This window comes from Pygocentrus nattereri, chromosome 23 (assembly GCF_015220715.1).
Source record: "Pygocentrus nattereri isolate fPygNat1 chromosome 23, fPygNat1.pri, whole genome shotgun sequence".
NCBI classification, from domain to species: domain Eukaryota; kingdom Metazoa; phylum Chordata; class Actinopteri; order Characiformes; family Serrasalmidae; genus Pygocentrus; species Pygocentrus nattereri.
This window is the reverse complement of record NC_051233.1, coordinates 5,685,307-5,697,850: the sequence shown is the minus strand read 5'-3', so window position 1 is coordinate 5,697,850 and position 12,544 is coordinate 5,685,307. Positions and strand designations below refer to the sequence as shown.

The following is a 12,544-nucleotide window of genomic DNA, read 5'->3' as shown; positions in this document are numbered from 1 at the left end:
TAAGTTAGCAGAACATAAAGTACACATTTTCTTTTCTGTTAATTTCCTAATTAGATTACAAATTCAGTGAAAATAGTATTGTTGCAGCAAGTTGACATAACTTCATGTCTGTAACTATAAATATACAGGAGAAGAAAAAACATTTCTCATCTTTCATTGTAAGTCAACGTAAATAAGATTTCATTCTAAGTCCTTTGGATCATTTCTGTTGTTCGTCTTTATTAAATTTTACGTAGTGCAAATGACATCAGATATTTTCAAATAATTAAAAAAACGTCAAATTGAGATATCAAGATTTTTTTTCTTTTCATATTCCATGCTACTTCTTTGATGTCCTTGTTGTGCTAGAATGTGAACAGTAAATCAGTTATAAGTATCTGGATTGTATTCTTGGGATAACGAGTTAATGATCTTGTTATCTCAAGATAACAAAATTGTTATCGGGAAATAATGACTTAGTTATCTTCTTTTTTCGAGATAACAAGAGTTGTTACTTTGAGATATTAAGTTAATTATTATGTGCTCGGTAATCTTGAAAGAACGAGTTAGATATCTTGTTATCCTGAGACAACAAAGGTTGCTATCTTGAGGAAACAAGTTCATTCTCTTGTGATCTCAAGGTAACAAAATTGTTATCTTGAGATTACAAGATAATTAACTCGCTATCAAGAATCCAGAAAATTATAGCAACAGCTTGTGGCCTGTCCAGACATCCGTATCTATAAGTAGGCGTACACAGTCTTTTGACTGGTCCTGCATATGTGTCACAAGACACAGCACAAAATGTATCTTGACACATGTAAACTATGTACTTGCTATGAGTCTGAAAAGAACATGTAATATATTAAAGCCATAACCATAACCAATCACGCCAACCATAGCACAGCAAAAAGGTGGACGTGCTAAGAAGCTCAGGAGGACAGTGAGAATGCAGTGATATTCAGTGAGTGGTGCTAATAAAGGAAGTTCTTTGGGTAGCAATAATGCAGAGGTCCATTGCGTAGAAGTCAGGAAGCAAACTCTGGAGGAGATCTGAGGGTTGAAACTGTGTTATTGAGTTGATCTAGTGACATTCTGTTCTTCAGCACATTTTCAAGGCCTGGGCCTCCTTCTGTCTGCTATGGCTGCTGCTGTTGTTATTGGAAGTCTCCCAGCAACACATCTTCATGACACTGCTATTTTACACCTGGGTTTAATAAGCAGAGGATATGTAGAGCTGATCACTGCTAGGATACTCTCGCCTTCCACATGGCGTCACACCGTATAGTCGCCGGCATTTTAAGGACCGAATCAGGGACTGACTGCACTCGCATGATGCCTTCAATTACCTGTGCTTTGTGAACGATTCACCTGCAAGACGCCACGGAAGCTGAGAGAAGAGAGACACGCAGACCTTTAATTCAGTGTTTTCACTCCAGGTTTGGAGCCACTGCACTGTGTAGTTCAGGGTTTCTCTCTGCTGTTCACGCCTCGTTCAGCTCCAGAAGGGATTAATCAGCTGATAATATCAGGAATTTTAACCAGGAAACCCAGTTATGCAGTTCAGGGGTTTCAGGACTGGAGCTGAACTCTGAACTAACTGCACCAGCAAACTTACAGAATCACGTCTGTCGAGACACGACGTCGTTTTCCGAGCCACCACATTCAGTCTGATATTTAACGCTTATGTTTCTCCATTTAAACATCACTTAAATCTCCATTAAATCTAACATAGAGTAAAGTTATACCGGCGGTCTGGAGCTCCGTTAGGGGGATGACTGTTTATCTCTTGGCTGTTAACATCAGCTGAAGTTCTCTAAAGGCCAGTATTGATCATATCTGTGTTAATTAGCTGATGTCGCCTTACCTTCCCACGATGAGTTTTTCCATCGTTTAACCACCCTGATGTGACGAGCCGGTGGGCTTCTGTGCTTTTAAATGTTTTGAGAGACCCTCCAGATTAGGGAGAGGGGCTGAGTATGAGATAAATAATAAATGTCAGGAAAATGATTTGGTATCTTTCCACCAGTTCAGGGAGTTCAGGGGAAGTTGTATAAGGATCTCAGCCTATTTTATCGACTTTGTCAAGGTCACGTTTTTCTCTTCCAATGAGAGAGTCAGTAATTTTAGCCACCTTTCACTTCTAGTTATGTTCATGCAGAGTAGCGAAGCCAAAAATTCAGTCCCAGATATGGTGGCTGCAACAGAAAAATCACTTGCCTGAAACTAATAAATAATCAACTGCATTTCCAGTTTTCTAGCCTACATTTTGTGCAATCCTCCTTTTAAAATGCACATGTATGAGATTTTGCTATTGTGCATGTGAAATAAACTGCGTGTTTGGGCTTGTACGGCAGTTCTGCATTCAAGCTTTTATCAGGTATACTGTGTCCTATGTGCCTGATACCTGGAGCCAAAGGCGTAGTCTAGCCCAGTCTGACCGAGTCTAGCCCAGGGCAAAGTCTGACCATCAACATAAGATCAACCTCTGAGCAGAACTTGTGCTTTTAAGGTAGTAAGAGATGTCTCAGTGTTAAAACCTTGCATCACTTGCTTTCAGTCTTCAAAGGATCTTCCATAAAATATCAATACTAGATTCACTGAGGGTCGATCTGTCCTCCCATACAGCTTCATCGAGCCCATAAAATGTAGCACTGCAAAATGTCATTCATGCCTTAAAGCTCCAGGGCAGAAAGAGAATGAATATATCCATCACACTCCCAATCTGCCCCAGATTCACTTACCTGGCTGGGTTTCTTAAAAGCATCTCAGCGCAAAGAATGTTCTTAAATGGCAGAGAGACCACACTGAACACTCTGTGGGTCCAGAATGGTTCTGAATGCAAGGTTAAATGAGCATGAATGTCCTGTAGACGATTCGCTATACTTCCATCCCATATCGCTTAAAAAACAATAACTTAGCATGATTAGCTGCCTTTAGGGTGGTAACTTGTTTTACCCACTTGCAGTACTGTCAGGACTTAGCATAAGTGGCTAGATTCAGGCTAGCCAGCTCCCTCCAGTTACTTAAATTACAAAGCTGAGCTAATTGGTGATCACACTGCGCCCTGTGCCCATGCCCTGTGCCTATGCCCTGGGCTACGATGACAGCTGCAAGAGCCGGCGGGAGGACCCTGCTAATCAAAATGACCTTGCTGAGGTCTCAGGGCTCAGGGCTCAGGGCTCGGGACTCGCAAGCCGTCCCCCACTCCCTTGCAGATTTCATCCTCTCGGTGATGTCTTCACAGGTTTCATCTGGGCTCAGATTTCGGGCAACGCTGATAAGTGATAATAATAAACACATGGTTATTACCAATACTGAAACTAATAACTAAAAATATTACTTTTTAACATTTTTCAAAAAAAAAAAAAAAAAGCGCTCATGGCCTTTGGAGAAACAGGTACAAGTGGACATTTGACCCATCAGTTTTTTTTAAAAGTACTCGGGCACCGCCCCACCACTTTTTGACTGAGCTTAGTCAAGTTATTAAGGAAAAAATTCAATCTCCCTAAACTTTCACCCCACTGGTCTACTGTGTGAGTTAGAAGAAGAAAATATATATAAGTTCTATTTCTTGAGAATAAGCTGGGAGCTCTAAAACAAAGCTGAAATAAGGGACTGTACTGGGATGCCTGGACCCTCCCTGCAGGGGCTGATGCTCTGCTTGTATCTCTTAGGCTTCTCTAAGGTCCTGAAGGCCATGACGGCAGACAGCACTCGAGATGAACTGCTCTCCTTCATCCAGCAGTACGGCAGCCATTACATCTCTGAGGCACTCTACGGCTCCGAGCTCACCTGCAACATCTACTTCCCCAGCAAAAAGACCCAGCAGCAGCTCTGGCTCCAGTATCAGAAAGGTAAGGGACGGGGATTATTGCATATCATTTATAGACAGTAAAGCAGAGTCACTGTTCTCTTGTAGTTCATTGAAACAAGCGGAGAAGTTCTGCTGAAAACGTGCCGATTCTAAACTTTTCATCTATACTACACTCATCTTTGTAAGTATATAAAAATATGTTTTATTACGGAATGAATTTGATGAAAAGTTTTTGTTTGTATAGTCTTGGTTTGAGGAAAGAAAATGACATTTGCTGCCATTTTTTGATATTAAAAAGTGTCACGATCAATCTAAAGTAGTTAATCACAACTTGATTAGGTATATATTAATTAATTATTATTATTATTATTTTTTTTTTTTACACATTAAGTAAAAATATATGTCATTTACGTAGCGTGAACCGAATGTAGACTGTAGGCCAATTCCACTATAAGATTTTTTTTTTATGTACAATACTGATTGCAAAAAAAGCAAAACTGGGAGTAAATCTGTCTGGATCAGCATGACACAAAAATATTTATATAGGGCATTTTATGCATCAATGATTAATACAGTAAAATAAAGGCAAATGATTAGGGCAGTAACCCAAAATCACCTAAATGTTCCGTACACTGTAAAAATGAGAAGTCTGCTCAACTTAAAATAACACAGTAACTTGAGTTCTTGAGTTGACTCGACTTTAGGACAGCAGAGTTCTCCCAACTCAAACTTGAGTTGAGTCAAAAATTCTCCCAGCTACTGTTTCTAGGTCTGTAGCTCAGTTAGATCAACATTTTATTTAATTTCCCCACTAGCTGGCGCTCCTTCCATCACACATGCCCATCTGGCATGGTTTCTTCTTGGTTTTCACACCACATGAGGTGATGCTATGCTTAAAAATGTATTAATTAGTTAAGTGACCCTTATTAACCCCACAAACGGGATTTTTTACCTTCGCATTTTAACCCATCCATGCAGTGAGCACACACACTAGTGGGCAGTGAGCACACATGCCCAGAGTGGGGGTCAGGTGTCTTGCTCAGTACCATTTCAGTCATGTACTGTCAGCTCAAGGGATTGAACTGGCAACCTTCCAGTTACAAGGCTGTTTCCCTGACCTCCAGCCCATGACTGCCACCACAAATACTTTCTCCATTGTATTAAACACTTAGACACAAAATCTAAGTTGCTTCATGTGTTCCTGAGTGGTGCAGTGCAGTGGACTAAGTCATCACCCCAACAGGAGGTTGTAAGTTTGAGCCCCAGCGATGCCATAGCCATCCATAAGTGTGTCCCCAAGAGGAAAAATTTCTAGCAGGATTGTGTGAAGAGTGCTGGCTGGAGGTTTACCAAAGTTTACCAAACTGAGACGCAGAACTAAAACATTAAGAGACCTTTTGACTCAACTAAGTAGTTTGAGTTGTGTGAACTCTGGTGTCCTCAAGTTAACTCAAAAAAAGCCATGTAATCAGTTACTGTATAATTTTGAGTTGAGCTGACCTCTCATTTTTAACAATGCAAAATAAATAAGCCACCACACATCAACTCAAACCTATCTGTCAAATATTGTACATTCCTACTCCAAACCTGAAAGGAAAGGATTTGCTCTAAGGATCGTTATATAATCCTATCCCACTTTGAGAGCAATATTCTTGAAATAGTGTCATTTTTGCCAGTATCTTTCTTAAACCACTGTTCTGTATTAGTACTAAATACAGACCAGCAGCGATGTTGACCTCCCCAAAACGGTGGCACCATTGACGTGCCTGCTTGGACCCAACACGGCTCCTAGGTGTGTATGTCTAAGTTTGTGGCCACAAGATCCTTCACGGCTAGATAAACTGTACACTGTGAAAGGGAACATTTACCGATATTAAGTCAGACTATGGCACTGTGCGTTTAAACAGGATTAAGAGGGTCCTTTCGTAAAGGGAAAGGATCTGTTTAGGACCATGAGTTCTGTAATCACTTCATGCACGGTGAAATGGCTCTTCGGATCAATGAAGAATGTAACAGAACAACAGTAAAAGAACCCTTTTTGGTGCCATAAAGAACGATGTTCAGAAAGGTTCTATATGCAACACATTCTCCATCAATTTGAAGAACCATCTCGCCATGCAAAGAAGCATGAAATGGTCCTATATAGAGATCATTGTTCTAAATGGACCATTTCCTTGACTAAAGAACCCTTGAAAAACCACCTTTATTGGGAGTGTGGACTTTTATATGAATCTTGTTAGTGTCATTTTCATTTTTTAGACTATGTGAGTTTTTAATTTTTTTTTTTATCTACAACAGGTACTCATATAAATATATAGATAGATAGATAGATAGATAGATCGATAGATCGATAGACCTTTAGCATATAAGCAACACAGATAACACATATAATAGAAAGAACCCGGAAAGCTTTAGAAATCCCACTTACGCGGAATTTATTGCACACAGTTGATCATGAACAATACAAACAAGAATCTGAGACTTATTTCACATACATCAACGTCAAAGCAACGACTTGCAGTCGTGTAGTTAAGAATGGGGAGGATGTAAGATGTGTTCGCAGCACCTCGCCAGAGAAACCCTGTCATAAACATGGAAGAGCGAGAAAGTGCCTCCGAACTCGGACCTGGCAGCGCAGCGTCGGAGGTTATCTTGAGCCGTGACGTGGTCACATGTTCACAAGTCAACAGAGGGTAAACTTGGGTCACGTTTACATGACGGTGTCTGACACTTCCAACTCAGTCCAGAGTCTCCTGTATTATTTATTTGCATGCTTGTTTTTAACAGGGTCAGGACGGTTTACCACAAACAAACCTTGCACTGAATGTATTTGATTCTGTTCATCCATTCTGACCACATGAATAAGGTCTTTCATCCTTAATAATAAAGGTGCCACAACTACGATGGGTTCCCTGTTTAAAAATGAGATACGTGAGTATGAAGAACCTTTCAGAGGTTCAAACAAACGTCACATAATGTGAAAAGTACCAGAAAAGGTTCTTTACACAATGCCGTTGCGGAACCACTTTTGGTTCCCTGGTTAAAAACGAGATACGCGAGTGTGAAGAACCTTTTAGCGGTTTGAAGAACTGTCACATCGTGTACAAGGTGCCAGAAAAGGTTCTTTACACATTGCCTTGCAAAACCACCTTAAAGAACCCTTTAATGCATGGTTCCTTGTACATGAGATATTTGAGTGGATAGAACCTATTCAAAATTCTCATGACGAGAAGGTTCTAGGAAGAATTTGGTAAAATACTTTTTTTAAGGTCTCAAAAGGTTTCAACATGGTTATTTAGGGAACCAAACGCAGTTCTTGCTCAAAGAATTTTGCTTAATTTTTTTACAAGGTTGGTGAGGTTCTATACTGATTTAGGGGTTCTTCTCTAAAACTTTTACCATTGTGAGCAGGTTCTTTGAACTTTATAAAGAGTTTTTAAACTCACATCTCAAATGGTTCTCCAAGGAAACATCAATTGAAAGGTTCCTTAGGGAACTAAAGATATTTCTTCTATAGAATTGCTTAGTAAGACTTTATTTTGATAGTCCACTGTAGATGCTTTGTGGACAGCCAGTCTGTCTTTAACTAATATTCAATTAAATATTAATGAAATGAACCGGAATGAGAGTTTCTATCAACTCTAACCTTATCACCAGAAAATGTGGTAATAATTAAGGTATCTGTAGATCAGAGGTGCTCAATCCTGGTCCTGGAGATCTACCACCCTGGAGAGTTCAGGTCCAACACACCTGGCTCTAATATTAAGGTGCATCTGAAGGTGTTAATTACCTGGGTCAGGTGTGCTAGATTAGGGTAGAAGCTGAACTCTACAGGGTGATTGATCTCCAGGACCAGGACTGGGCCCCCCCCTGCCATAAATCACGTATAAGGGAACTAAAGCGTGACCGACAGCTTTAAGAACCCTTTTTGGTGCCTTTATTTTTAAGAGTGCACATCGTCAGTTTTGTCTCTGTTACGTTTCACAGTAACTCTGTTGACGTATGATATTCATGTGGAAATGATGTACGGATTTGAATCAAGTAAATTCAACGGGCACTGTGTTTTCAGTGCGTAATTCAACTCCCTAAATTCGCTCAACTGCCCAATTTGATCTTGACACAACCAAATATAATGAGTGAGGCACACCACACGCTCTCCTGATCAGAAAAAGAACCTAAAACTCACTCCAGATGGAACCACACTGATGGTGATAAGGGGAAAACGCCACATCATCTGAGGATGTGCTGCCCATTGTTTTATGGTTTAGGATCTAGCGTTTAATGTTAAAGAAGATTATGCTTCGATATCTTGAGCAGAACCATATTTTAAGACAGCAGTTTCAAGTTTGGGGCGATCAATGATAATAAAAAGATATGTCGTTTGATAGTTCCAGACAACAAGAGCAGGTTATTGTCTCAAATCCCTCGCAGTACAAAATAAACTGGCAAATGTAGTTAAATATATTTCCATTTCCAGAAGCCCTATTATTTCCTTTTCATAAACTAGCCACCAATTTTTAAGAACGCAGCAACAGTCTTGTGCTTCATGTAGAAAAAAGGACACTTGGATGCTCTAATATTTTAATATAGCCTAGTGTTCTGCTTTAATTCTCTTTTGACTGAATTGTTCCCTGCCTTTGATTAAGGAAGTATTGCAGTGGTACTGATCATATCATATATCCTGAAATTGAAATCCTTTGGTAACTACAACACATACATGGTTGCACAAACCTGCATACGGTACAAAACAGCCACTAAATGATTGACGATAACGGACGACTGAATCAAGACATTAATTACCTACTTAGCACTGTAATGCATCATGTTAATGGTTTTATACCAAGATTAATTGACATCGTTACACTGGATTTGATATGATGTACAATGGAAATATAGCCTACTTGTTCCTTGATATGAGAGGTATAAGAGGGCACCTTGAATTATGGGATATATGGAAAGGATTTGAGCAAGAAACCCACATCATTAATAGGTGGATAAGCATGTAGAGTTTGTGTATCCGGATTAAATAGTTCAGTCCATTTAGCTCTTTAACCTTCTTTCGTATCGTTTTCGCAGCTTACAGGGTGTTGTTTAGTTTCCCGCAACTTCAGTCCTTCATCTTAATGCTAACACAGCACAGTCAAAATAATCACCGATGGGGACGCTCTTGATTGACAAACACTCCCACTCAGAGACAACACTCGTCAATAATTGCCATCTGTTGTGCCATATTCCAAAGCAGCCACATTGGTAAACGCAGCCCACATACCAATCTCTTGTTGGCAGTGGTGAAAGAGTATCAACTGTCCGACTTGGGTCACTTCTTTCAATGCGGCCAAGTCACTGTTCGAGGATCACAGAGAAAAAAAAGCTGTGACTTTTATTTATTTATTTATTTAAATGCTGCCGCAGTCACAGCAGTGAAACAAAGCATCCATGTGTCCTTGCGTTTTTGGACAATGGCAGGCTTAACAAGTTGAAGAACGCCGCCTCTGCAAGTATGTGTAGACCTTGACGCAATGGTCCCAGCAATCTAAAACCAGGAGCTGTCCTTTATGGGTAACAGCAACACCGACAGGGCACGTTAGGCCCTCCTGAATCAGAATGTTATAGCCACCTTCCTTGGGGAACTGCAGGATTTCCTTCCGGCCGCTGTCCGTAACTAGCAAGTCTCCGTTGGCGTCCACACACATGCCAGTGATGCAACGGAAATCCTCTGTCTCGGAGAAGAAGTGGCTAAGCTGTTTCCCCAGCTGTCCATCTGTGCCCACCGACCCAATGGAGAACCCACCCTCCAGGTGGTGTTCATTATGTCTGTTCTCAATGTTAAGCCCCAAGCCCTGGGTGAAGTACACTGTACCCGAGGAGTCACAAGTCACAAATTTGGGCCTGACAGCTGAGCACAACCTGTTGTAGTTCACCACCCCAACGTTACGATCCACGGCCAGGCACCACAGCTTACCTCCCTCTACATCCGACACCACAAACTGACCCGAAGGCATGGCGGCTATGCCCCAAGGCTTGATGAGCTGGTTCTTATGGCAGGCGATGCAGTGGCCATCTGTGGTGTAAACCTTGACAGAGTTGTCGTAGTTGTCCGTGACCCCGATAAGACCCTGAGGGGTAATAGCAATGGACAGAGGGATGAGATTGGGCAAGTCAGCACCGAGGAAGCTCAGGACAAAGTTGTCGATGCTGCTTGGGTTGCGGCGGATCTCCCGCTGGAAGCCCTTGCGGTTGAAAATTTGGATGCGGTAGTTGCCTCGGTCTGCTACCAGGACGTCTCCTTGTGGAGTTACGCAGATGCTCACTGGCAAATTGAACATGCCAGGGAGGTTTCCCTTGCAGCCCATCTTCTTGACAAACTGGCAAAGTTGGCCCCCAGACGCCCCTCCTGATGCCGCTGGCGATGGTCCTCCTCCATCCACAGACTTGGATTTGAAGCTTCCAGGTGAGGCACACACAACTTCCTCTACAGCCGTTATCATGTCTACATCCCGATACAGTTCCAAAGGGGCTGCAGCAGCAGCAGCTATCTCCAGGCCTTCCTCCTCATCCGTGTTAACTGTACACGGCTTAATCGTCAGCTGACCCACGTCTAGAGACTGCGGGTGCTCTGCCTTGACCAGCTCAGGATCCTGCAGCTTCAAGAGGTTGGGCAGACTGCTTTTTAAATCGAGCTCCTCTTCGTCATTGCCACCGCCCTCTTCCAGCAAAGCAGTGTCGGTCTGCTTGATCCTCATGGTGAGGTAGTCGCAACGAGACACCACTTGCACCTCTGCAATGTTCAGGAGGTACGTCTGCTCTTCCAAAATCTGAGCATTGAGCTTCTCCACCTCCGCCATGGAGGCAGCAAAGGCACGGCGAGAGCGGCCTAGCTCTTCTTGAAGCCTGAGCTCCGCTCTGGCGTACTCCTGCTGCACGGCCTTGTACTTGAGGCGAAAGGATTTCGACACACTGTCTATGGCTGCCTTCTTCTTCTGAATATTGGTCATGGCCTCTCGGAGGTTAGCCAGCTTTGCGCCCAGGTCCTTCCTGCGCTGCTCAGCAGCCGTGCGGATGGTCTGCACAGTGTGGCCTTGATGCTGGTGCCCTTCGCCCTTGCAAGCATCGCACAGCACCACGCCGCAATCGCAGCAGTACTGCCGCGGCAGACGGTTCTTGCAGGACTTGCACATGAGACCAGCTGCGGAGCTGCACGAGCTCGCGCAGTCGATGATCTTCAGCACGGTGAGGTTGTCGGCCAGCTGGGAAATGCTGCTCATGCGGGACACCTTGCTGCAGAAGGGGCAGCGCACCCCATTAATGGTGCTGGCTAGGAGCTTATCAAGGCACTGCCGGCACACCGAGTGCCCGCACTGGAGTAGCTTGGGCCGGAGCTGGTCCTGATTGTACGTCTCCAAGCAGATGGGGCACTCCAGCACCTCCCGCACCAAGTCTGGATCCAGACATGATGCAGTGGCCATGATGCATCTCACTGGCTTGCAGCATGAGCGGGAGAGAGAGAAGAAGAAGAAATCCCACTGAGTCATTTACAGCAAGGCATTATGTAACATGATAATATGTGATCTTGCAGCATTTTAACTCGACACAAGTGCGGCAGAGAGCTGATATTAAGTTAACCACATTTCACTCGGTCCCAGCCTGGTGTGTAAAGGAACAGCCATCGGTTGGCATTTATTCATGAGACACCACGAGTAAGTGGGACAGCCGTTCCCTGTGGTACCGACAGGCACAGGTGTGCTGCTATTCCTCATTGATTACACATGTGTGTAATATAGAACCATAAATAATTAATAACAACAGTGTTTCAGAAGTTTCCTCGTTCTACCTTCAGCCTAGGTTTTCAACGTGTTGTCTCAGTACTGCACCTGTCACAGCTTTGCTACCAACAGTTTATTGTGGGTCCTAAGGTTTGCAGAATGGCTAGAAAATAATCTCTGGGTTTGTCGGTCTTGCTGCAGCTAAGCTTTGCCAGCTATCCAGCCACAAGTTAGCTGGACGTGGTTGGCCAAGGCTTATATAACCAGCTGTCTGCTTTACGTTGTGGAGCCTTAAATCTCACTCATCAGCAGCAAACAAACCACGCCGCAGACGCGCTTCTGCTGATTTAGACGTTTGCACAGATGTGGCTCTGCTACTGGCAGCCATGCTAACGGCTGTGGCTGAAGAAGCGAAGCGAAGCAAAGGCCCCAAAACGAAAGCAAAGGCTGCAACGCGTCTAACTCGGCGCGGCACAGAAAACAGTCAGCTGTTAATATTCGGCATGAGAATAAAATAAAAGCTGCAGGGCATTTTCCATCCGCAGTAAGTCTTACCTTCCCCCTTCAATGTCAGCCTGAATGCGGTGTGTCTGTTTGCGTGTGCGTGTGCACGACACTGCGGAGCGGTGACGTCAAGGGCGTTCGTCGCCGGTGCGTTCTGATTGGTGAAGAGCCGAAGCAGATACTGCCCACCGATTGGCTTAGAGATCCATCCATCATATATTATTAAGAAGATAAGAAATCAAATTTCATTAGAAGGAGCGTCAGTTCACCGCGCTAGAGCAGATTAAACAGCAGCGCTGGTACAATAATAATAATAATAATAATAATAATAATAATAATAAAAATACTTATTAGTACACATTATTATATACAGCATTGTTATGTGATATTATAATATATCATATTAATATTGTTAGTAATATATGCGCAATTTATTAATCATGTATAAAAAAATGAAACAAATTACAAATAATATTAACAA

At 42.8% G+C, this 12,544-nt stretch overlaps 2 protein-coding genes across 4 annotated transcripts in view; one reads left to right on the top strand and one right to left on the bottom strand.

Moving 5' to 3' along the window:
- The window catches only part of LOC108442885 (astrotactin-2), a 759,455-nt gene that overhangs the window by 628,134 nt on the left and 118,777 nt on the right, over positions 1-12,544 (top strand). For both annotated transcript variants that reach the window (XM_037533175.1, XM_037533174.1), the window contains exon 16: positions 3,657-3,836. In XM_037533175.1, the coding sequence (XP_037389072.1) occupies positions 3,657-3,836 (180 nt within the window). The remainder of the gene's footprint in view (positions 1-3,656; positions 3,837-12,544) is intronic.
- Positions 6,206-12,230, bottom strand: trim32 (tripartite motif containing 32). 2 transcript variants are annotated; one of them, XM_017723169.2, is made up of 2 exons: positions 12,115-12,230; positions 6,206-11,277 (listed from the first exon to the last, which is right to left on the bottom strand). In XM_017723169.2, exon 2 carries the CDS (start codon positions 11,260-11,262, stop codon positions 9,265-9,267), a length of 1,998 nt encoding a protein of 665 aa, XP_017578658.1. In that variant the 5' UTR covers positions 11,263-11,277; positions 12,115-12,230; the 3' UTR covers positions 6,206-9,264. The 2 variants fall into 2 exon arrangements, with proteins under 2 accessions (XP_017578658.1, XP_017578657.1); XM_017723168.2 differs by having other exon boundaries at positions 6,206-11,273; positions 12,115-12,216.